Raw genomic sequence first — 26,634 nt, 5'->3', positions numbered from 1 at the left:
CATCAGTTTTACCTTTTATTTCTCTTTGTCCATCACTTTTACCTTCTATTTCTCTGAAGATCTTGGTCTTATTTTTCTGTGTTTGTGTCTTTGTGTGTGTGTCTCTTCTGATGAGCTGCTTGTATTTCTTTATCAGGCCTCTTCTTGCTGGGCCACTTGTTGCTGTTCCTCCCTTCTTGGGCTGCTCGTCTGTTGTGCTTCTTGACGTTGGTCTTCTTGTCGATCTTCCCGCCGTCTGTCTTCCACGTCTGTTTCGTCAGACCTTCTTCTGCTGTCTTTCTTATCCTCCAGCTGAGAGCCCTGGTGTCGGGTGTCTCTCAGCTGCTCGGTCTGTGACGGCCCGCTCCTCTGCTGAGCCCCCCTCCCACCAGCGTCCTCATTCTCCTCTGATTGCTCACTTTTGTTATGGCTCAGAGAGCCATTTTTGTAGTACACTGGCTGGTGGGTCACAACTCTGCAGGGCAGGTACTGACCTCAAGGGTTGGGCACTCCTCGTCACCACAGTGTCCTGTTCCTTCCTGCAGGTAAGGCCTTCTTCCTTCTTCTCTGATGACTTTTTTACTTCTTTTTTTCCCAGCTGTTCTTACTTTCTCCTTCTTGGAAGTAGTGGCCAGTTGGGAAAACCAGCCCTTGCCAGGAAAATAGAAAAAAAGTCAGGAAAAAGGCAAAGCATAACAGAAATAAAGTACAAGAAATAGAAGATAAAGATACAGAGAAGAGAAAGAAGATTCTTCTATTTCTTGTACTTTATTTCTGTTATGCTTTGCTTTTTCCTGACTTTTTTTTCTATTTTCCTGGAGAGGGTTGTTTTTCCCAACTGGCCACTACTCCATCCCGTGACTCCTCTAATAAAACAAAATGATTGATGTAACTCTTGCAAATTTAAAAGTAATAGCAGAGTTTGTCCATTTAACTCATGTCTTTGTGTTAGTGATTTGTTATTCGTGACCATACAGGGACATTGGTACTAATTTCATAGAATTGTTGATTTGTCTAAATATACATGATTTAAAAAAAAATGAAACACCAAGTACATAATTCATTTACTAAACTTTTGTTCCATTGTTTCATAGTCTGGAGTTTTAATGGGTTAGAAGATTATTAACTTTCTCTGAAGAATCTTGATATATGTGTTATGCTGTAAACTAACATGAATTACTTGTGGAAGTAGATTAATTTTCCTACTTTTCTGTTCTATATCATTTGTGTAATACACAAATGTGTTGGAGAAACTCAACAGGTCGCACAGCATCCACAGGAGGTAAAGGAATGTTTAGGATGAAGGGCCCATAAAGAATGAACAGGCGAGGTCTTTTTAAAAAAAAACATTGAGAGGTGACCCCCATTAAAAGTTAAAAATTCCTTAAATTACACATAATTTTTTTCTTTTTTATGGGAGTCCAAAACAAGGGGCCATAAGTATAAGATGGTCAGTGATAAATCCATTGAGGAAATTCTTTACTAAATGAGTGATTAGAATGTGGAACTCAGAATGGTTGAAGCAAGGAACACCGATGGATTATAGGTATGGTGATGTACACAAAGGACAAAGAAACTGAAGGGAAAACTGATGTAGTGATAAGGCAAGTTAAACCAAGGGGAGGGTGCCCTGGAGTTTTAAATCCTATCATGGGTTTGTTGGACTGAATGGACTGTTTCCAATGCTTAAATTGTATGTTAAACTCCATAGCAAATGCATCATATATTAGAAATACATGTAACTACATATAAATGTTTTATGCAAAACTCAATTTACTGAAGGAATTCAGTGAGTCATACAGCCTCTATTTGAGGAGGAATTGATGTTTCAAATTAAGAGCTTGCATCAGGATTAAGAATAGAGAGGTTAGATAACCAGTATTAAAGAGAAGTTGTAAATTGGGGCCACTGAGGTGATAAGTAGACTGGGGAGGGAATGAAGGATGATGGACAGATGGAGTGGGAAGAAGAATGGAGTTCAGAGGCAGGTGTGTGTGTTAGGTGGAAGCAGACAAAGGGGAAAAAGAAAAAGCAGATGAAGCCTTTTGAGAGAGAAGAGAGTGATGATGGAGTCAGTTGGTGGAAGGTGATAATAGGAACAAGAGGGAAGAAGTGAAGGCAGATGGGGGAAGAGATTAGGTGGGTAAATGGAACCGGGGGTTTGTGGGGGTTGAAAGATAGAGGATGGAAGTGGGCATGGGAAAGAGAACAAAAGTGGGAGAACTGGAGATGGATTAGGAGAAAGGTTTGTCAGTAATCAGTTAAAATGCTGGAAAACTCAACAAGTCAGACAGCTTTGTGTCCTTTTATCAGAACTGGAAAGAAGGAAGATGTAGAAACAAAAGGTTGCATGTGCTGCAATCAGCAGTGAAGAAAAAAGAACTCAGCAGGTCACGGAGCTTCTGTGGGGGGGGGGGGGGTGAAGGAAAGGGATAGTTAATGTGTTGGGTTCTGACCGATTAGGACTGGGAGTGTAGAGAGCAATTTTCTAGTATAAGGAGATAAGAGGGAGAAGAAGGTAGGTGATAGTGGAACCAGGTGAAGTGGGGAGATGATGTGTAGATGGAGTGAGGTTGGGGAGGGGCAAAGATATTTGTTCCCATTTCTTCTGACACTTCCATTGCTGGTTCTTCAACGATCCATCTTAAATGAGGGTTCCCATATAAATCTTGAGAAGCCATCATGTCCAGCTTCTAAGGTGTATGAGTGGACTAAATATTTTTCTGATACCAGGTGAGCCAATGACTTTCCATGATAAAGGTTGCTTAATTCTTTTACTTACCTTTACACTGGCCTCAACACAGTTTTGTGCTAAAATCCTCACCCATGGATTAATGTGAAGGTAGAATTCTAATAGTTTACTGGCCAACCTTCTGTCATCTAACTCCTTGAATATGTCCAAACCTTCTGCCTCATCCTGGACAGTCATCTTTGTAAATTTTGGCCCATTACGGATTCAGTGGCTTTGTGTCACCTCCACAAAATCTAATTATCAACCTTGTCTTTGCTGATCTTGACTCAAATAATTTAAATTATCGTTCTCATCCTTCAGTTTCTTCATTGTCTTATGTCCTTCATTATTGCTATAACTTACTTTCTTCTGTACAATATTCCAATTGTCTTCTCCCCCTCACCCCCCACCATCCCTTCCATACATAATTAGAAGCTGTGTTTACATTTTCTCTCAAGAATTAGTTCCCTAAAATCAACAGCCTCTTCAACTTTGCTTTCCCTGTGAAAGATTTAGGTCACTCCTCACAGCCCCTGTTTATCTTAGCGTTCATGTACATCTGATTTAAACCTGTGTGAGAAACAATGTTTTTCTGTTTATAGATCCTATTTCATGTTTGCTTTGGTTTGGAATCTCTTTAATATTGTGTCTCTGAAGGGTCTTGGCACTTTTACAGAAATAAATTCCATATTTCCAGGTTGCTGATAAATTTAAATTATTGGGTCTGTTGGGACTCCCTTAATTCCATGTCGTATTCAGGTTTTTCATTAACTTTTGGTTTTAATCAGTACTTTGTAGATATGGTGAATTCAGCCACATTAATTGGTTTGATTTGGTGTTCAAATGATTATTAAATGATAATGACTTCAGTATTGAGTTGGATGAGATTTAAGCAAGACCCCAGTTGCTCACCATAGCAGAAGATTCCATGTCACTATTTTAAAGAATATTGGTGGTGTTAATCCTGAGATTTTGGCTAACATACAAATCTCAACCAAAATCAATAGCATCTCTTGGTTCTTTCCAGTGGCAATCAGGCTCCTGAACCTCCCATTGTTTCAGTAATCACGGACTGCTCCAACAGCATAAAAAGGACAGTCTGCAGTATTGTAATGCCCCTTTTTTATCCATATTAATTGTGAATCTTAATAATTCATCTCTTTTGTATTTATTATCTTTTTAGTGTATACTATTGTAGCTTTTTATGAACTACCTGTTTAGCTGCAGCAAGAATTATGTTGCACATATACATTGCACAATGTATAGGACAATAAACTCATCATTATCATGCTTGCCAGCTTTATATTTGTGCCATGTTTCCTACCTCATAATTGTCATTCCATTTCAAGGGTTCTTTTTGGTTAAGGCGTACATTGGAATGCCTTGTTGTTCAAGTGGCAAGACTATGATTTCATTTTTTTAATTCCTAACTCACTAAAAATGGAGAAGGCATAGAATATTCTAGTTCAAAGGCTAGGTTGCTTAGAGGGAATTCTGACGTATGAGAAGAGGGTAGGAGATTGGTCCACTTGTGAAGACCGAAACAGTAGGAATAAATTTTAAAGAATCATAAAAAATGTTATTTGCCCAACAATTGCACTGTTATACTTTTTAAAGTGCCAATAAGTCCCATGGTTAAACTGCAAAGCGCTGCTGATCAATACACTAAAAATCTAATTGGTACAGTATTTAAAAATCTGGTTGTAATAAATACCTGATCCTGACACTTGCAGGTGAAAAGCTGGACAGTAACAGAGTAGCATTTTGCTGGTTTTGTGCATTTCCTTGGTCTGCTGTTTAATTTGCTGCCAGTCAGTAGTTCTGTGGTACATATGCAGTTGGAACATGAAACAGAGCTTCACACAGCAATTTTTTTCCACATGGCTTTGTTGCTAGTAACATTTATCTTTGCAACTTGGTCATCTTATTTTTTTTCTCTCAGCTGTTTAGCAATAATAATAGATTGATTGCACAACAGGAGTGCAAAGGGATGAACATTTAAAATTTAAAAAAAAAAAATTCAGATAAACGGCATGGTAACAAGCCCTATCGGCCCATGAGTCCATGTTGCCCAATTGCCCTATTTTTTTTTTTGGAGGGTGGGAGGAAACCGGAGCACCAGAAGAAAACCCACTCAGACACTGGGAAAATGTGCAAACTTCTTACAAACAGCATGTGATTCAAACCCCAGTCCCAGTCATTGGTACTGTAACAGTGTTGTGCTAACTGCTAATGTGAACTGTGCCACCCTAGATGAAGATGGGGGAAAAAAGCAAGATGAAAAAGATTTCTGGTGTCCGAACATCTAAACAGTGTAGGAATCTGAATTGATTAGCACATGCAACCTGTCTGATTTATCACAATAAACCAGACCCTTTGGTTTAAAAATTTGTGATTCAATCACATATAATCCTTGAATTTAATTGTAAGTGGATTTTACTGTATCACTAATATACAACATTATTTCTTCAGGAGTTATCAAACACAGTTGGAAAAATCAGGACAGTTAGAGAAGTTACACCTGAATGTCTCTGTCCACCAGGTGAGTGCATTTTTCTTCTGCAATATTTACTCAGTCTGACTATAATGCATCACCCTATGTGAAATCAGATTGATGTTCTTTTAGATGGAGTTGAAACAACACAAAGTTTCCATCTGACTTTTAAAATGTTTCACTTTCCATCTTCTTGGGTCTCTTGACATGCTCAATAACCCTCAATTTCTTGCTGCCAAAAGGACAATGTGCTTGTGACTACAGCTAAACTATGAGACAAGGAGATTGGAACAGAGGAAGATAAGGAGTCATGAGCAGGCTTTCTCCAACTTTTGTATGTCTTGGAGCCAGTGACAGAGTCAAAATGACTATTGTTTAGGGTTGTGAAGAAAAATCGATCTCTATCATTTTTTTATATAATTACTTTTGTTGCTTTGTAGATAAGGGGCTTGACAAGAGCATTCAACATTGTTTTCATGAACTAGATGTCATAATTGAAAGATAATTTTGTTTGGAATATAGTAATATGGTTTGACACATAATATTTCAAAAGTGTTGAGTAATCAGGTTTCTAACTGAACAGTAGTTTGTTGATTCACTTTGCTATGTAAAGGAGAGAATAGTATCAGTAATTATATCTCCATTTAATTAGAAGCAAAAATTACTGATAATTTTTATTTTTTAAAACAAATCTTCATTCAAAGAGGATGTAAATAATTAAGGTGAAATAAAAATACAGTAACTCGTATGTATTGAAGATTAAGAGTATATTTGCTTCATTCTTTATTTGGTTTCTGCTTCCTGAAGGTTTTTTTTTAACTAACCATGAAATCCACTTCCATCTCTGACTATGGTCCCACTAAAATGATAACCATTGAAAATCATTCTCTGCCCTCATACAAATGTTATCAGAAGACACCACCCTTCCTTGTATTGTATCCCATTGCATTAAATTGCTTGTATCATTATCTCTCTCAAAAAATCTACCCTTAACTCTTTAGTCATTGCAAACCAGAGCCTCAGCGCCATAATTTCTATTGGGCTCATTGAACGAGTTTTCCTTCCCAAACCTATGTTCGCCTTTGTGCAACACACAAAATGCTGGAGGAAGTCAATAGGTCAAGCAGCATCCATGGAAGTCGATAGATGTTCACGATTTTGGGCTATAACTTTTCATCAGGAATCAACTCATTGATTTTCTCTTCCCCCTCCACAGATGCTGCCTGATCCCACTGAGTTCTATAAGACCACAAGACTTCGGAGGGGAAATTAGGCCATTTGGCTCATCAATTCAGCCCTGCCATTTCCATCATGGCTGATTATACTGTCCTTTTCAACCCATTCTCATGCCTTCTCCCTGATTAAGAACGTATCTACCTCCAACTTAAATATCCCAAATGACAGCCTCCACACCTGTCTGTTGGCAATGAGTTCCACAAATTCACCATTCTCTGGGTAAAGAAATTCCTCCTCATCTCTGTTCTAAAGGGGCGTCTTATAAGACCTCCAGAATGAGATGTTGCTTCAGTTTTCCAGCAACTACAGTCTTTCTTGCTGGCCTTTGTGCATCTGCATAACCCATTTTTTTTTAATTTCACTTCTTGGCAGATACCATTATAATTGTATAAAAAGAAATGTCCAAGAGAAAGTAAATATTTAAAACATAAGCCAGGACGATCCTCTTTGTGAACTTTGTACACAAATCAAAGGTGGAACCAATTGTGATCCAGATGCAGCTTAATTTTGACATTGACGATGATTTACTTTGATAATCTGTAATGGGAATGGTATGACTCAAGTTTGAGGGGGGAAAACCCATATGTAATTTCTAGCCATCAGCACTTTCCCATGATCCTCACAAAGTTCATGCACCTCCCCAACTTCATTGCTGTAACTTGGTTGATATATGAATGATTTGACTTCAAGCAAAACTTGAAACCAACAGTTCAATGATATTTGATCACATAATGAGAGCCTTGGGGTGTGTTGATGTAAAATGGAAAATAATTGGATAGGTTTAGTGCTTGCTAATAAAGTTTTTGTTCTGTTGAAGCAATGAAGAAAAAACATAGGGTGTACTGTGTTACATCAGTGAAAGGAGGAAAAAAAGGTTAGATGCTGTACATTCCATGTCAACAGGTTTTGCATTTATTTATTTCTTTAAAAATGAACAAAATATCCCAAGAATGCAGTTATACTCGGGATATTTTAAATATGTGGCAGTATTTAACTGGTATTAGCTTGGTGGCTGAAGGTCATTTTCCAGGGTAATTCAAAATGCTAGTTCCTTCTGAACTGCTAAATGTTACAACATGTGAAGGTTGTTCCTGTAATAAATTTTTTACTCTATAATCTATGAACTGGCTATTGACACTCTTTCAATAATAAGCTTATTGATGCACAACTTAACCATAAAAATAATTTAGGCTGACGGCCAACACCTACATAGGCTTGTTCTTCTCCATCCTCCACCACTGCTCACAATGACCATATTGACCAGCACCTTGGTTGCAAATCTTTCTGATAAACATGAACAGGCCTTTACTTACTAGGTGCAGTAGTTGGCTTCAGGAGACTGAATTTGTTGCAGACTTTTAGGTGTAGGAACATTGTTGTTATTATTTAAGTCTAGGAAGATAAATTTAAACTTGCGTTGTCAGGCTTAGGCCACAGTAAACACTTGATAAAGATGATCAGTTTGTTGTCATGAACATTGTACACTAATTCCAGCAGCTAAACACCTTGGGGGGGGGGGGGGGGAATGGGACAGGACTGTATAAACCACAATAAAAGACTATAATTATATACTTAATTGAATTTGACAGCTAATAAATGCAAATAAAAATATTCACAGTTACCCTAATACAGGGCTGACTTGTCAATAGTGCACAGTCCTTTGGTGGTGTCATTGCAGTCCCCAATAATAATGAGTTTGTTGACATGTACATTCTTTTTAGCTGCAGTTGAATAGATACAATAAATAGTATACATAATTGAATTAAAACAGACAATAAATACAAAATATAGATAACATTCACAGTTATCCTATTGCAAAAAAAAAAGGTGGCTTTGCAATAATGGAGACAATTCTTTTGTGGTATCAGAGCAATCCATGATTAGTGTCATAATGGGAAGTTCAAGGACCCAATAGCTTGCAGCCTAAGGTCGTGCAGACTGGATATATGGTAACATTGACAATAATTTGGTTCCAAATGTGAGATGGTGAAATTCCACTTGGTTTCTCTTGGTCGTGGGACGTTTTGAAGAGAAGGGCCTGATTGCTGTGTAACCACCAAACACAGGTTTTCTCAGTGCTTGGGGTTCACTTCCGAGCACAACCAATTTTAACTTTGCTACCTTTCTCTATGGATCATCTTCACAAAGAAACAACAAATCCAGATCTCCAGTGGCTCTTGTTTCTAGATGATCAGTTCTGTCAGTTCAATCAGAGCGCTGGAGACTGGATGCAGACTGAGAGATCACTGAGCACCTTCTATTTGTATCAATGACAGGGATTTATCTCCCAGTGATCAACCATTTCAATTCTGAGCCACACTCCCACACTGGCATGTCTGTGCATGGACTCATGCACTGTCAAACCAAGACCACGCATAAATCAGAGAAGCAAGACCTAATGTTCCATCTGGGTTCTCTCCAACCAGATGGCATTAGCATCGACCTATGGTTTCTGCTGGTCTACTCCCTGTTCTCCCTCTCTTTTCTCAGTCTTCATTCCTCCAGCTCTCCACCCCCTTCCCTCTTCATTCAAAGAGACATCTCCCCCCCCACCCCTCCCAATTTGCTGTTGTACCCTCCCTCCCTTATCCGCCTGTGGGACTGTGCTCACCCTGGCCCTCCCATCTCCCACCATTTTGCTGGGTGCCTGCCTACATTTTGCTCATAAATTGATGAAGGGCTCAAGCCTGAAATGTTGGCTATATATTTTAGCTATATAAAGAACACTGTTTGAGCTGCTGATATGCTCCAGCATTATGTTTTTACTTTACTATCTCCCTCTTCTGGTTATTTCACTATCCAGTTCCATTCTGAGCTTAACTATTCATCAAGCCCCTTTACCCTCTTTATTACCTTGCCAATAAGGGTCATGCAACACAACAAGAAATCAATGAGCACGATCCATTGCAACACTGATTACTATGACGATCACAACATGACATAGGAGCAGATTTTTCTTTTTGAAATGAAAACCAGCTGTGCTTATCTTTTCTCTTCAGAAAATAATTGATGTGGTTCTGCCAGATCTGATGATAGATTGTCTGCCAGATGAACTCCAGATTAAGCAATATCAATGTAAACTAGTCCAAGTACCCCAAGTTATATACTGTTGGAGATGTAGACAACTGAGAGGGGACTTGATAGAGGTATTTAAAATTATGAAAGGAATAGATAGACTAGACATAAACAGACTCTTTCCCCTGACAACAGGGAAGGTTGGAACAAGAGGCCATGAGTTGAGGGTAAGAGGGGAGAACTTTGAGAAATATTAGAGGATGCTCTTCACTCAGAGTGGTGGCAAAATGGAATGATCTTCTGAATGAGATAATTGTGGCAGGGCCCCTTCTGTCATTTAAGAAAAGGTTGGATGTGTACATGGAGGTGAGGGTGTTGGAGGGATATTGGCGGAGAGCGAGATGATTGAGCTAGTAGAGTTGTTCTAGTAAACCAGTGTGGACTTGAAAGGCCAACATGGCCTGCTTCCGCTCTGAAAATGGTTATATGTATAATGAGGTAAAGTTGTAAGTAAACTTAATTTAACATTAGTTGCTCTTTTACTGAGCACTTTTATTAGCCTTGCCTCAAATGAAAAGTAATCAATACCGAACAATTTTCCCTTAGATTATCTCGAACATTAACTTGATATAATGTAAAAATACAATGCTGGAGAAACTCAGCAGGTCAAACAGTGTCCTTTATAAAGCAAAGATAAACATTTTGGGCTTAATTATGCATTTTCATCTTTATTTTATAAAAGACACTGCTTGACCTGCCGAGTTTCTCCAGCATTGTGTTTTCTCTTCAACCACAATGTCTGCAGACTTGTACTCAGCATTTTGTTGATTGAATTATTTGCCTGTAGATTTATTGTTGCTAATCATCCTGTACATAATATGCAAATATTAAACACATTTAGTTTTGTGTATTGAATATGTATGAAAATTGTGTTAGTGAGGCCATAAGAAAGTTAATTTAATAAATTATTAATGTTTTCCTTCGTGGCATCTATTAAGACATTATTGCCAGCATTAGTTCCATGTATTAAATTACAAACAGATAGTTAACTTGTGTTCTGAGGGAAAAGTTTTTACTGCGGCGAAGAGGAGGATCAATATTCTTTCTTTTTCCTTTACTTTTGTTATTGGTCTAAATTATATAATAGAAAGAATATTGCATCACTATTTTCAGTGGTCTCATGGAGCTTTGCTTGATTGCCATTAGGGAGTCAGGAAGGAATTTTTCGAGTTTTTTTTCCTGAAACTGGCCGCAGGTTTTTTCGCCTCCACCAGGAGGCTCACTACCAGTAGGCAGAGAGTGGTTGAGGGAGTTGGGGGGGGGGGGGGTAGAGGGAGAGTGTGGCTAGCGCAAGGCAGTGGAATTCTCCTCTTGTTGGATGTGGATTGTTAGGAAAGTTGGTAGTTTCCCTAATGACTACAAATGCGAGAAGTGAATCCAGCAGATGCTCCTGGCGAGCCATATTTAAGGCTTTGGAGCAGGAGTTGGATAAACTCGAGCATTCAGGAAGCAGATGATGTGATAGATAGGAGTTACAGAGACAGTATTACACCTAGGAGACAGAAAGAGGGAGAGGGGATAAATAGGCAGAGCAGGGCCCCCCAATGGGTGTCTCCCTGAAAAACAAGTACACCATTTTGGATACTGTTGAGGGGGATGACCTACTGGGTACAAGCTATGGCACTCGGGTCTCTGGCACAGAGTCTGGTGCTGTGACTAAGAAGGGAAGGGGGAAAATGAGGCAAGCTGTAGTGATAGGGGATTTCATAGATAGGAAGACAGATGAGAGGTTCTGTGGAGGAGATTGAGAGTATGTTGCCTCCATGGTGCCAGGGTCCAGGATATCTCAGATCAAGTTCACGACATTCTTAGGTGGGAGGGTGATCAGTTAGATGTTGTGGTCCATGTGGGGACAAACAACATAGATAGGAAGGATGAAGAGGTCCTACAGGAGAGTTCAGGGAGTTAGGCACTAGGTTGAAGAAGAAGACCACCAGGGTAGTGATCTCAGGATTGTTTCCCATGCCACATGCTGGAGAGGTTAGAAATAGAGGATAAGGCAGCTTAACATGTGGCTGGGGTCATGGTGTATTAGGGAGGGTTCAGGTTTCTTGGTCACTTGGCTCTATTCCAGGGAAGGTGGGATCTGTACCGATGGTACATATTGCATCTGAACTGGAAGGGGATTAATATCCTTGCGGGTAGGTTTGTTTGTCTCGTCCTGATGGGTTTAAACTAGATTTGCAGGGGGAGGGGAACCAGAATGTTAGAGCAGTTAATGAGAAGGAGGATCAAGATCATGTGAAAAATCAAAGGTTTGTACATGATAGAAATGTTCTCAGGTGTGTTTATTTTAATGCAAGGAGTATTGTTAGAAATGATGATGATCTTAGGGCATGGATTTACATGTGGGATTATGACATTATTGCTATTAGTGAGACTTGGTTGCAAGAGGGGCAGGAATGGAATCTTAATGTTCTGGTATTCTGTTGCTTCAGACATGAAAGCGGGAGGAGTGGCATTGCTAGTGAGGGAAAATATCTCAGCTGTGTGAAATCTGGACGGCCAGGAGGGTTTGTCTATAGAGCCCATATAGGTGGAGTTGAGGAACAGGGAAGGTGTGACCACACAGATAGGGTGTATTATTGACTACCCAATAGTCAGAGAGAATTGGACAAGCAAATCTGTAGAGAGATAGTAGACCGATGTAAGAAATAGAAAGCTGTGATAGCAAGAGATTTTAACTTTCCAAATATTGACTAGGACTCCCATACGGTGAAAGGACTGGGTGGCTTGGAGTTTGTGAAATGTATTCAGGAAAGTTTTCTGTCAATATATAGAGGCACCAGCGAGAGAGGATGCAGTATATGACCTCCTATTAGGGAACAAGACAGGTCAGCTGACAGATGTATGTGTTGGTGAAAATTTTGGGTCCAGTGACCATAATGTCGTTAGCTTTAATTATGGAAAAGGAAAAGTCTGGTCCTCATGTTGGGATTCTAAATTGGAGAATGGCAAATTTTGTGCAAATGAGAAAGGATCTAGAACGAGTGGATTGGGATATGTTGTTTTCTGGCAAGGATGGGTTCAGTAAGTAGATGGCCCTCAAAGGTGAAATTTTGAGAGTTCCTGTTACGATTAAAGGCAAAATTAACAGGCATAGGGCACCCTGGCTTTCAAGGGATATTGCTGATTTGGTTAAGAAGAAGAGGGCGGTGTACTGCACGTATAGGCAACAAGGAGCTAATGAAGTACTTGAAGAATACAAAAAATGTAAGAAAATACTCGGGAAGGCAAAAATAAGATGAGGTTGCATTGGCAGATAATGTAAAGGTAAACCCAAAGGGATTCTACAAGTATACTAAGAGTAAAAGAATAGTAAGGGACAAAATTCCTCTCCTAGAGGATCAGAGTGGCCAACTATTTGTGGAGCCTCAAGTATTGGGGGAGATCTTAAACATTTTTTTTTTTGCATCAATATTTACTCAGGAAACTAGCATAAGGGAAACAAACAGAAGTGTCATGGAATATATGGAGATTAAGGAGGTGTAAGTGCTTGCTACCTTACAGTGAATAAAGGTGGATAAATCTCCTGGACCAGATATGATATTCCCTTAGACCTTGAGGGAGACTAGTGTAGAAACTGCAGGGGCACTGGAAGATGTATTCAAAATGTCCTTAGCCACTGGTGTGGTGCCAGAGGATTGGCGGGTAGCTCATGTTGTTCCGTTGCTTAGAAAAGGCTCCAAAAAATAAACCAAGTAATTATAGGCTGGTGACCCTGACGTTAATATTAGGTAAATTATTGGGAAAAGTTCTGAGAGACAGGATATATAGGTATTTGGACAGCCATGGGCTGATTAAGGACAGTCAGCATGGCTTTGTGAATGGTAGGTCATGTTTAACAAATCTTGTAGAGTTTTTCAAGGAGGTTACCAAAAAGGTAGATAAAGGAAAGGCTGTGGATGTTGTGTTCATGGACTTTAGTAAAGCTTTTGACAAGGTCCCACATGAGAGGTTAGTTCAAAAAGTTAAGACACTAGGTATTCATGGAGAGGTTGTAAAAAGGATTCAAAATTGGATGTGTGGGAGAAGACTGAGAGTGGTAGTGGATGGTTGCTTCTTAGACTGGAGGCCTGCGACTCATGGTGTGACTCAGGGATTTGTGTTGGGACTATTGTTGTTTGTTGTGTATATCAATGATCTGGATGATAATATGGTAAATTGGATCAGCAAGTTTGTTGATGTCACAAAGATAGGAAGCATGGACAGTGAGTAAGATTTTCAAAGCTTGCAGAGGGATCTGGACCAACTAAAAGAATGGGCCAAAAAATGACAGATGGAGTTTAATGGAGACAAGTGAAGTGATTATATTTTGGAAGGGAAAACCAAGATGGGACATAGTAAATTTTAGGGCACTGAGGAGTGCGGAGAAGCAAAGAAATCTGTGAATACAGATACATTGTTCCCTGAAGGTGGTGCCATAGGTGGGCAGGATTGTAAAGAAAGCTTTTGACATCTTAGCCTTTATTAATCAAAGTATTGAGTATAGGAGTTGGGATGTTATGTTGAAGTTGTTTAAGACATTGGTGAGGCCAAATTTGGAATATTGTGTGCAGTTCTGGTTGCCTAACTAGGAAAGATTAAACAGGTTAGGACTTTCTTCCTTGGAGCAAAGAAGAATGAGGGGAGATTTGATAGAGGTGTACAAACGAGCCTGCAGCTGACGTGGACTTTTACCCCCTCCATAAATCTTCGTCCGCGAAGCCAAGCCAAAGACAAGATTATGAGAGGTATAGACAGAGTGGATGCGAATAGGCTTTTTCCACTTAGATTGGGGGAGAAAAATACAAGAGATCATAGTTTTAAGCTGAAAGGGGAAAGGTTTAAGGGGTATATTAGGGGAAAGTTCTTCACTCAGAGTGGTGGGAGTGCAGAATGGGCTATCATCTGATGTGGTGAATGCGGGTTCAATCTTGAGTTTTAAGAATAGACTGGATAGATGAATGGTCTGGAGGGTAATAGAATGGGTGCAGGTCAGTGGGACTAGCGGAATGATGTTTTGGCACAGACTAGAAGGGCCGAATGGCCTGTTTTCTGTGCTGTAGTGTTCTATGGTTCCATGGTATACTAGTAATATAGGAGATGGATACTTAGTCTTGTGGACAAACTGCTAGATACTAGTTCCATAACTTCTATCTAGGCAAGAAAGTGAGTCTGAGTTTTATAGCTTGGAAGCAGCCCCTACAGCCCAACTTGTCATTGCTCACCAAGACACCTATCTCTGCATTTGGTCCATATCCCTCTATACTTTTCCTATCCATGTCCATGTCTAAACATCTTTAAATCTCTTAATTGTTCTTTTCTCTACAGCTTCCTCTGACCGCTTGTTCCACATATACACCATCCACTGTGAGAAAGTTGCCCCTCAGGCAACTTTCTTTTAACCTTTCTCATCTGAAACGTATGCCTTCTAGTTTGTATATCTTTACAAAGTTATCCCTCAGCCTCTAATGCCCCAAGATTTAAAAAAAATCAGCATATCTCATCTCTCCTGATAACCCAAACCTTCCAGCCCCAGTAGACTCCTCTTGAATCTTCTCTGCATTCTTTCCAACTTAAAGAAATCCTATAGATGAAGATTTAAATATCAACCAAATTTCAATAATAGCCTTTTCCTATCAATGGGAGATGACTAGGTTCCCTTTTGCTGAAAATGGTCAGTTTGGTTTACCATTTATCAACTTAAATTAATTAATAGACAGCAAATGACCAGATATGAGAACATTCCCAATGATGGGCTCAGGCCTGACATATTAATTGCCTTTTATTCATTATGGATACTGTGTGACCTGCTGAGCTAACCCAGCAGTTTTTGCTTCACAGCAGATCTCTTGAAGTAATATCCTGGTGATGAAATGATTGGGATCCAATAAATATCCTCCTGTGTTGCTCTTTCTCCTAACTGCTGAGAATTCAGTTTTATTCGGACACTTTCATTGCATCTGAAACTAAATGTTACTTTCTCATCTCACCTCTTTTGAATATAGGTAGTATCTGAACACAACAGGAGAAGGTAATTAACAAGTAAGAAGGATTGTTAATAGTTCTTTCTACTACTTTGCTGTTGGTGGTGAAGAAGCTGAAAGGATAGAAAATGTCCTAGTGGGATGTAATATGGTTTTTACAGACGGGGCATACCTGGTCAAATTGCCTGCCATCTGGCAGGAGTACTGGAACAGCACAACTGTGCCAGTGTGTTCAGTCTTTTACTATCATGGGAACTGAATAAATCTGGCTGAAGACTAGTATCTGAAGAGTGAATGCCACGATGAATCTAGCTTGGGATAGAATTAAACAGTTGAGAATTGTCTTTGGTACTTGTATTATGAAGTGAGTATACAGAATTGGGGATGTTCATGGAACAACCTCCACCTGATGGTTGCTTAATTGTCCTACACCATGTAAAACTTGACATGTCAAGCTTTTTGAAGGTTGATCTCATTCTTTGCTTATATTGTAGTAGGCTGCACTGATCCACAAGCAAACCGGGTCACAGAGGTGCAGGCTCGCACTGGCTGAGATCACAATGGTCCTGGTGAGAAGGGCCGAAAAAATTCACAGGAGTGGTGCTAATAAACTCGCGGAGAGTTCCATTGAAGTCAGTAGATTGGTTCATCTCATTCACAGCTTCTGTGTTTTTTTTTCCTTTTGTTCACTGCACAAAGGTGCAGGCCTTCTTCAAGCCCACCACCACCTGGTGGATTTGAAAGGGTGCTGTCTGGTTAATTCCAGGACCTTCCAGGCCTTCACCCTTTGAGAAGCAAAATTCCAAGCACCCCGGGAACTCAGTAACCTTATTGGGCAATGAGCTTGCCAAATTCCTGGCAGGATTCCCGGCCGTTATAATGCCACAGTTCTCCACTGTGGTCCCAAAACATGGAAACCAGTACCATGTCCCCACTCAGGGTCCGCTGCTACATGCCTGGCATGGAGGCTTCCACGTGACAAGCTGTGGCTTGCCAAGGAAGAATTTGGGAAGACTGAGGAGATGGGAATTGTTTAGCACTCAGACAGCCCATGGGCCTCTCCTCAACACATGGTGACAAAGCCTTCTTGGGGATGGAGTCCTTGTGGGGACTACCGCGGCCTCAACGATACCACAACAGCTGACCGGTATACGTGGTTCCCCACATCCAATCTACATGGAGCGAGGACCTTCTCAAAAATTGACCTGGTCCAGGGGTACCACCAGATCCCCGTGTACCCCAGTGACATCCCGAAGACTGCTTTCATCACTCCAGCCTTTTGAGTTCCTCCACATGCCATTTGGCCTCAAAAATGCAATGCAGACTTTCCAGAGACTCATGGACCTGGTGGGGTGTGGCCTGGATTTCATTTTTATCTACATAGACAACATCCTCATTGCTAATCGTTTAAGACAGAAGCATATAATACACCTGCAGCTGCTCTGTCATCCTCTGAGCCAATACAGCTGTCAATTGGCCTGACAGCCATCAATTTCCTTGGACACCACATCGATTGACATGGGTTGTCAAAGGTTGAGGCCATTTGTAAGTTCGTTAAGCCAACTATGGTCAAAGGTTTGCAGGAATTTGGTGGGATGGACAACTTCTACCATCGATTCCCACCATCAGCTGCCAGGATCATGGGGTCTCTTTTTAAACTGCTGTCCAGTCAGATCAAAGAACTCGGATGGGACGCGGAGTCTTTGGCAGCTTTTGATTGGGCCAAAGATGCTCTGGCCAATGACACCCTTCTAGTGCATCCGTGCATTGATGTGCCCACCGCCTTTACAGTCAATGCACCCAAAACAACCAATGGCAGCATCCTGGAGCAGCTGATTGATGGACATTGGAGACTACTCACTTTCTTCACCAGAAACCTGTGGCCCCTGAAACAGAAGTATAGTGCATTTGACAGGGAGTAGCTAGCCCTCTACCTTGCCATATGCCATTTATGCTATTTCCTTGAAGGACAGGATTTCACAGTCTTCACCGATCACAAGCCCCTCACTTTTGCCTTCTCTAAGGCATCGGACCTGTGGATGGCAAGGCTTAACTCTCTTATAACTCCGAGTATTCAACAGCTATCAAGCACATTTTTGGCAAGAACGAGCTTTTGACTGATGGTCTGATTTGTACGTCTGTCCTGTCTGTTCACTCCCTGTCCCACGGAATCGACTACAGTGCTCGCAGAGGCCCAGCAACAGGATGGCGAGATACCAGCCTACTGCACTACAGTCCCATGGCTGCAGCTGGAAGATGTGAATTTCAGGCCATCTAAAGCCTCACATCTCTGTGTGTTAACTGGCCAACTTAGGCCCATTGTTCCCACCGCATGGAGGCATCGCATCTTTGACATGTAACATGGGTTGGCCCAACCATCCATCCAGGTGACAACTCAACAGGATGCAGACAGTCCTGTGGCATGGCCTGCATAAACAGGTTATCCACTGGGCCAGAATTTGCTTATACTGTCAGACATCCAAGAAATAGAGGCATGTGAAAGCCAAGATATAGAGGCATGTGAAAGCCAAGATATAGAGGCATGTGAAAGCCAAGATATAGAGGCATGTGAAAGCCAAGATATAGAGGCATGTGAAAGCCAAGATATAGAGGCATGTGAAAACCAAGATATAGAGGCATGTGAAAGCCAAGATATAGAGGCATGTGAAAGCCAAGATATAGAGGCATGTGAAAGCCAAGATATAGAGGCATGTGAAAGCCAAGATATAGAGGCATGTGAAAGCCAAGATATAGAGGCATGTGAAAGCCAAGATATAGAGGCATGTGAAAGCCACTCTTCAGTCCTTCCTGCTGACACACATACAATTTGACCACGTCCATGTGAACAACATCAGGCCAATGCTGCGTTCCAGAGATGCCACTTACCTGTTCATGATGGTGGACAAGTTCACTAGATGACCGGAAGCTGTCTTGCTCTTGGACACTTCTACGATGCTGTGCCATGGCCCTCATCGCCATCTGGATAGACTGTTTCAGCCTTCCTTCCAATATCATGTCGGACAGGGTGGGGGGTGTGGGGGGAGAGCACCGTTCACTTTTGGCCTATGGGCAGTGCTGGCACAGCTCCTAGGGACCCAGTTACATCACACCATGGCCTACCACCCACAGTCTAATGGCCTAGTGGAAAGGTTCCATCGGCAGCTGAAGATGGCCCTCATGGCATAGCTCCGAGGTCTGGATTGGATGGATGAGCTGCCTAGGGTGCTTCTTGGCATCCAGACAGCACTGAAGGAGGATTTGGCCATATCCTCTGCTGAGCTTGTCTATGGGGCCCCGCTGACAGTCCCAGGAGAGTTTATGCCAGTGGCTCGTGGCCAGGAGTAGAGACCTACGGCACTGCTAACATAACTTTGCAAGAAGGTGGGCACCTTGGCCCCCATCCCAACCTCATGCCATGGTCCAACTCCATCCTACATCCCGAAGGATCACAAAGACAACGGCTATGTCTTCATAAGGAGGCACGCACCGGACACCCCTTCAGATCCATACGAGGGTCCATACAAGGTATTATGACACAATGGGACTTCATGCCTATTGGACATCGGGGGGTAGGTAGGAAAAGTTCACAGTCGACTGCCTCAAACTGACACATCTTGACCTTGACTAGTAACTGTTCCAGCCCGTGAAGGAGAGCTCAGCCTCCCAAACATAAAAACTGTTTACGAACAGTGAAGGTACCTTCGAACACCAGTTTGGGGGGGGGGGGTGTGGGGGTGTGGGGGGAGGAGTGTCATATAGCGAGCTGCACTGATCCACAAGTGAACTGGGTCATGGAGTTGCAGGGTTGCACAGGGCTGACATCACAGTGGTCTTGATGGGAGGGGCCAAAAAGGATAATGGGAGTGGTGCCGAAAGCTCTCATAGAGTTCCAGCAAAGTCATTTGATCAGTCCATCTCACTCACAGCTTCTGTGTTTTAAAAACATTTTTTGTTTGCTGCACAGCCCACCGACCACAATATGAGTGTTCAGGTCTGTCTGTAGCATCCTGCTACTGTTATTCAACATTTGTATAATCTTTTGTTGTAAATTCAAAATTATTTTCATGGAAGTCTCCATTGCATTCTGCTCCATTATTCATTGAATCAATGTTGTACACGTTTGAAGGTGACGCGAATGTAGGAAATGGCATGGCACCATGATACGCTGCTGCTGCTGTTAGCCCACAGTTTCAAAGACGCCAAATTTAGATGTCCTGTAAATCATCTAAGAATGGTAGCATCACTATCAAGGGGTTCAGTGCCCTTCTTTTGCAAAGCTTAGAGATTTGTTCTGGTCATGCATTTTTTTTTACAAATTTGATGGACTTGTACCATTATATCAATAAACAGGATGCAGATGTATAGCTTGCACAGCTCTTCACAAAAATGTTGCTTATGCACTTTCATGTGTGTAATGCATGTGCGTGCAAAACACTTGGAAACTATGAATGATCTTGATCATTCCTCCCTGCGAGAAATCATGCCTTCCTGTGAAAAAGTTTTATATACAATCATGTAGAAGGAAGGGTGAGCCACACATGGGAAAGCATATCTGAATAACATCTGCAATTAGAAAGGATCATTAATTACCTGAAGGTATTTTGGACAGTCAGTCAGAGATAGATCATTGCATTTCATGGTATTGCTGACACAAGAACCTCAGAAATGAGAGCAGGAGTCAACCATCTGGTGCATTGAGAGTTCTCTGGCATTTAATAAGATTATGGCTGATCTGGCTGTGCATTCGGCTCCACTTATCCACCTTTACCCCATAACCCTTACTTCCCCTTCTATGCATTTTTTTTTATTTGCTTAACTTCTATCCCTAAGTATCCTTTACAATAGTTTTCCTACCTTGATGTGAGGTTTACTGGCCTAACGTTTCCCAGATTATTCTTTTTTCCTTTTGCTGAAATAACTTTAAAAACATTGTTTAACATGAACAGAACAGCAATGCCTTGGGGGCAAGCATTTGCAAGAAATTAAAATTGATCCCTTTGGATGGAAGCAGGAGAGTACTTTAACAGAAGTCAGAAAGCTGATCAGTTTTTTCAGAAATATTTTTCTACTCTTTTGTAAAACTTGGTATTACTAGGAATAGAAGCCAAACAAACTCTTGTTCCATTGTTAAATTAGGTTTTATTCATCTGTAATTTAATGCATTGATTTAATAATGAGGAATTAACAATTATACTTCAGGTTCACTTAATATGTCAAAAATTGATAGAAATGTGGGATTAGTGAAGAATTTCAATCCAAAGCACATGTAGAAAATATTCAATTAATTATCATTCACAATCATGTTGCAATCAAGCATTGAAGTTCTTGAATCACTTGGACATTCTCAATTTATTTAAATTTCAAGTGCACTTCAAGTGACTTCATTATCAAAAACTCTCTAAAAATTTGGTAATATAGAGACCCTCGTGCTACACTATTTTAGAGGTATTCAGCCAGTCCTCCGATCTCCTAACTTTGCTGTCTGATTTACTCAGTGTTCCCATTCCTGGAATGTATCCTAATTAGAGTATCTCTAAAAAGGAGACATTACATGTATAGCTTTATTTTTTTTTAAAAAAGCACAAAAGACTGCAAACACAGTGGTTGAAGTAACTCAGTAGGTCAAACAGTGTCCTTTGTGTAGCAAAGTTAAAGATATAAAATCAATGTTTTGGGCTTCATAAAGGGATGACATGTAGGCAGGTGCCCTGAACAAAATGGTGGGGGGAGAGGCAGGGGGAGGATCACAAAGAGGTGGATAAGGAAGAGAGGGCACACTAGCAGACAGGGAAGGTGGGGGGGGGGGGGGGGGGGGGATGACTCTGTGAGGGAAGTAATAGGAAGGAAAGAAAAATGGAATAGGCCAGCAGAAACCAGAGAAGTTGACGTTAATGCCATCAGGTTGGAGAGTGTTCAGACGGAAAAGTAAGTGTTGCTCATCCAATTTATGGTTAGTTTTGGTTTGACAGTATACGAGGCCGTGGATATACATGGCAGCATGGGAGTGAGGCACAGATTTGAAATGGTTGGCAACTGGAAGATCCCCATCACTGATGCGGACAGAGTGAGGGTGCTCAGTGAAGTGATCTTCCCGCTCTCCGACGTAGAGAAAGCCTCCTGTGTATCTTTATTGGCCAAGCATCAATGGCATAATAGGAAATCCTTGGCTGAGTACACTTGAACAAAATTCAACAAATTAGTTTTACTGTGGGATTATGAGCATAATGAAAGATCATGACATGGAATTGTTGGGATGAGAGGTTGTTCTGTCACAAAATAGATCTGTGCTCTTTACAGTTTCGAAGAAAGTACATTGATCATCATGAATAATTCTCTTTTAAGGGAGCACAGCAGGGTAGATGTTACAATGTTTCCACTCAGAAAGGTCTTAAAGTAACTTTGGTAAAAGGGGCATTCATTTAAAACTGAAATTTGTAGTAATTTCTCCTTGTAGAGCAAAGTGACTCTAAACTAGATCTCTGGAGATATTTAAATTGGATGCAGATAATTCTTTGGGACATTTGGGGAAGTGAGGGATGTCTAAAATTAGTCGATTAAAAGTTAAAGCCTGAGACAGAAAACCCAATGATTACATTGGCTTTTGGTGCAGGTTGAGGGCCAGGTGATCTCCTCCTCCTTTCTTGTGCTCTTGTAGAAATTTTGATGATTTTATTCTCATTTTTGTTTTTCAGCTTTTTTTTCTTTCTGAGACCTCAACTACTTTGTGCTTCACTGCACAGTGCTAAGCAGCAATATAGGGAAGTAGGTTGTATCACTTTCTCCACCCTTCATGCTGCAGTTGTAAATGTTACATTTACCACCAACCTTTGGGAGTGGCCATTTCTACTACATCAGAGAGTCTGAATTATTTTAAAATTGTATAAAAGCATTTTATTGTAAATTAATTTATTTAATTGGCTCCCTGCATCTAAATACTCCCGATGCTTGGTCTTTGTGTGATAGCTATGGCCATGATTGATGGCTAAATACCTTTCCGACCACAGCTAGGAAGATTATGATCCTCACAGCCTTCAGCACATATTGTTGAATAATTCTTACTAATTGCCTGAATCTTCTTTGCAAATCGTAATGTTTTTTAATTAGATTAAATTCTGAATCTAATTCATTTGATTTGTACTGAAATCATTCTGCATTATTTTGAAAGTGGCATATATTTTTGTGGCATCATATATTTTTGCAGCTGATTGTTAGCTACTGCTATACACTTCTAATTCATTTTAAGTAATCCTTGGGAGTACAAAAGCAAAATACAATATGTACATATTGTCTGTTAATTGCATGTCCTGCATTAGAAATTTAGCAGTCTCACAATATCCAATATCCAAAGTAAATCAAAGGCTATCAGCATTTCAGACCTGAGCCCTATACAGATGCTCCTCTACTTACGTCAGTCCAACTTGCAATTTTTCAAAGTTACAATGGTGCAACAGCGTGACTGTCATTGTATACCTTCGTGTAATATGTTTAAGGTCATCGCAACCATCCAATAAACGTTGATATTTCCTCTAAGGTGAATTCTTTGTAGCCTCCTTGATCAAATCACTTTTAGTTCTGTCTGAAAACTTGCAGGGATGGATACAGCACTATCGGGGGAGAGCGTGGCTTTGGGATCAGTGTGGGGATTGATACAGTACTGTTGGGGAGAGAGTGGGGTAGTGGGATCAGTGTGGTCTGATACAGCACTGTCAGGAGAGCGGGGCAGTGGGATCAGTGTGGGGACTGATGCAGGTCAGTCAGGAGAGAACTGGGCATTGCGATCAATGTATGACTGATGCAGGGCTGTAGGGATCAGTGTGGGGACTGAAACAGCGTGTTCAGTATTATACAAGGTATACCCGTGTTTTCTTTTTCAACTTGCGATGAGTTTGGCGGAAAGCAACCCCTTCGTAAGTAGAGGAGTACCTATAAATGCTGTGATCTTTTTCTTCAGTATTTTTGTGCATTGCATAAGCCCCCAGCCTCTGCAGATTTTTTTGCTTACCTCCAGCATTAAAAATAACTTGATAAATTTTGGCAACAAAATACTTCTGAATCAGTTGGAAAATAATAAAGACGATTTGGCCTATAGTGTGTTTTATCTTTTACCCCATCAGCCTCCACATTCATTGGTCCATCTTTCCATAGGTTCTGTTACCTTAAAGGTGATGCCACTATAAAGCAGATCCATCCACCACATCACCTTTAATGGTTCAAATGGAACATTCCATACACAGCATTTTTTCCAGTCTCCTCTCTATCATAATGCTTCAATTCTCATGACATTTTCCCAAGCAGTTGCAAGAGATGTGACATTTCCTTTTATCTCTTCCCTTTCCACCATCCAGGGACTCCTTGCAGGTGAAGTAGCTAGTCACCCCTTCCAATTCAGTGTTCTGTAATGTGGTCTTAACAATACAAGGAGAACTAAGCACAGACAGAAAGATGGTCTTGCAGGACATGCCTACGAGGGTGGCTGAGTTTCTAATGACTTTCAATTTTCATCCTACCTTTTACTCTGATTTCTTTGCTTTTTGGCTTATTATGTTTGTCTTAAATGAAGCTCATCTTCTGACTTGGTATATTACAGTCCCCACTACTTTGAATCCTTGAAGCTTCACTCCATCTCGCTCAAAGCAGCCCATTTGATTAGCTGCCCATCCCACTGCCCTGAACCTTGATTCCCTCCTGCACAGGTACTCAGCAGGTGTCTTGCGAAGTAAAGACGCAATGCTTGAGAAACTCAGCAGGTTAAACAGTGGACTTCATATTGCAAAGATAAAAATACAGAACCAGCATTTTGAGTTTGAGCACTTCAAGGTATGAGCAAAATATAGGCAGGCACCTGAATAAAATGGCATGGGGGAGGAGCACAGGCTCACATGCAAAAGTTAAATGAAAAAAAAAATTAGACCATCAGCACCGTGACAGGACATTTCAACCCATGAGCCAGTGCCACCCAATTAACCTATATCCCCGATACATTTCAAATGGTGGGAGGAAACCGAAGCCCCCAGGGAAAACCCACACAGACACGGGGAAAACATACAAACTCCTTACAGACAGCATGGACTTCGCACCCCAGTCCTGGCCATGGCCGCTGTAACAATGTTGCTCTAACTGCCTCGCTAACCATGCCACCCTAATAGGTGGATAAGGCAGGGAGGGCACAAGAGAAAATGGGGAGGGCGGATGGCTCTGTGAATGGAGAGGGAAGGGGGTGGAAAGCTGGAGGAAAGAAGACAGAGGGATGAGGAAGAGAGAGAGAGAGAAAACAGAGAGTGGTCTAGCGAGAAACTGGAGAAGTCGATGTTAATGTTCAAATAGTGGAGGGAACCATCTCCCCAACCCATCAAAACAATTATAAAGTTATGTCTGTTGTTGAAGTTAAATGAAAAGCAAGAGTAAATAAGAGTTTAGATAGCAAAGTATAAAATTGTGAAAGGGTTAGATAAGATAGGCAGGAAAGTTGTTTCCACTGGTTGGTGAGACTAGCACTTGGGGACATAGCCTCAAGATTCAGGGGAGTAAATTTAGGATGGAGATGATGAAGGATTGCTTTTCCCAGAGAATGATGAATCTGTGGAATTCTCTGCTCAAGGAATTATTTTTAAGACACAGGAGGGGAATTGAGGATTATGTGGAAAAGGCAGTTAGTTGGAGGTGAGTCCAGGGTCAGATCAGCCATGATCTTATTGAATGACGGAGCATGCCTGATAAACCGCGTGGCTTGCTCCTGCTCCTATTTTTTATGGTCTGTAAGTGAGAACTTTGAAACTGGAGTTCATAATGAGACACAAGCGATCAATATTTGAAATAATTGGCAAGGTTAAAATTTAATGTATCAAATTCTGTAAGACTATTGGAGAAACATCAACAATGAAAGGAAATAAAAGTGAAATAGCCACACAAAACAGAAATAATTAAATGCAAAAAGTCCTCACCTGTGCACCAATCAAGTGAGAATTCACAAAATGAGACAGAGGCTGACTTTGGGTAACCCCCACATGCCATTTGTATTCCTGTGCTTTTGCTCTTTGTGTTTTCTCCTTTTTCAGGGAAATAGGGATTCCCAGTGGAAAATTAGTTATAATTTCATTGCCAGTGAAATGAAAAATTACTTCCAGAGAGTGGGTTTGCAAATTGCTAGTGTGGCAAAATAATTCAACTAATAAACTTCAGTCCATATGGAATATGAACTTGCATCATCTTGCTGTGAACCTATTATTGTTTGGGTTATATATTCTGCATAGGTGTTCAATAATAGGTTTTAGATGAACACCATATGGTGGCAAAGGGGTTCAATGGCTGCGTTCACTTATGTAGCTGAGAGTAGATATCTGCACAAAATCATGTCACATTGAGCATAGAACATAAATGATTGATTAAAAGAAATTAAAGCAAAGCTAAATTGTGAATAATTTGTTACTGATGAATTAACTTCTACTGGGAATAAAGTGGAATTTCAATGCCAAAAGGTTCCACTTACTATGCCCAGAGAAATTTTTATACCTGATGCCACTATTTTTGTACATTTGCCAGAATTGCAATGGACAGAAGCATTTCTAAGGAATTCCCTGGTTTGTGTTGATGGAAGGTGGAGCAAATTAAATATTTCCTTTGTGAGATAGTTTAATTTATAGATAGCAGTAGCTATAATTTCTATATTTTGAAGTTTTCAACAATTCTTCATCTTTGACCAAACTTGCTTGTAATAATAATAAACTTTAACCAAAATTCCTTGGATGTGCAGTTAACAGGAACCTCCTCTGCAGTCTGCTGAAGGGGGATGCATGTAATGCAAGTAGAAAAGTTTCAGTTCTGATGTGATATATGATGCAACATAGTTTTATAATGGAATTAAAGAAAATATTCCTTAGATCCAATACTGAACAAATAAGTTGTTTGTTCTCAATTTTTACCCTTAGGTCCCCCAGGGAAGCGAGGCAGAACAGGAAGAAGAGGAGCTATTGGTAAGTTTTATATTTGAATTACTGTTATTCTTAGCATTTCACTGCAGTACTATCTAGTGAGCTGAATGACTTTTGTTGCCATTCTCACGTGAAACCAGCTATGAATCTGATTTTTCCTCAAAATGTCAGATACTTCTGTTCAATGCAAGCATATACTCATTTTAGATATAGCCATTTTTT

The 26,634-nt window shown here is 40.6% G+C and overlaps 1 protein-coding gene and 1 long non-coding RNA gene across 8 annotated transcripts in view; one reads left to right on the top strand and one right to left on the bottom strand.

Annotated features, from left to right (window-relative positions):
• Positions 1 to 26,634, top strand: part of LOC138743336 (collagen alpha-1(XXIII) chain-like) — a 112,053-nt gene that overhangs the window by 6,099 nt on the left and 79,320 nt on the right. For 5 of the 7 annotated variants that reach the window (XM_069898532.1, XM_069898530.1, XM_069898529.1 and 2 more), the window contains exons 2-3: positions 5,183 to 5,252; positions 26,410 to 26,454. In XM_069898532.1, coding sequence (XP_069754633.1) covers positions 5,183 to 5,252; positions 26,410 to 26,454 — 115 coding nt within the window. Of the gene's footprint in view, positions 1 to 5,182; positions 5,253 to 19,065; positions 19,180 to 26,409; positions 26,455 to 26,634 lie in introns of those variants that run through there. The other 2 variants (XM_069898536.1, XM_069898535.1) reach the window with 1 other exon arrangement.
• Positions 793 to 19,173, bottom strand: LOC138743338 (uncharacterized). Its single transcript, XR_011344819.1, has 4 exons — positions 18,371 to 19,173; positions 8,063 to 8,161; positions 4,425 to 4,531; positions 793 to 845 (listed from the first exon to the last, which is right to left on the bottom strand). It is a non-coding gene; the product is annotated as an uncharacterized lncRNA (long non-coding RNA).

This window comes from Narcine bancroftii, chromosome 9 (genome assembly GCF_036971445.1).
Source record: "Narcine bancroftii isolate sNarBan1 chromosome 9, sNarBan1.hap1, whole genome shotgun sequence".
In the NCBI taxonomy this organism is placed as follows: domain Eukaryota; kingdom Metazoa; phylum Chordata; class Chondrichthyes; order Torpediniformes; family Narcinidae; genus Narcine; species Narcine bancroftii.
Note: the sequence above shows the minus strand (reverse complement) of the source record. Positions and strands in the feature narration are given on the sequence as shown.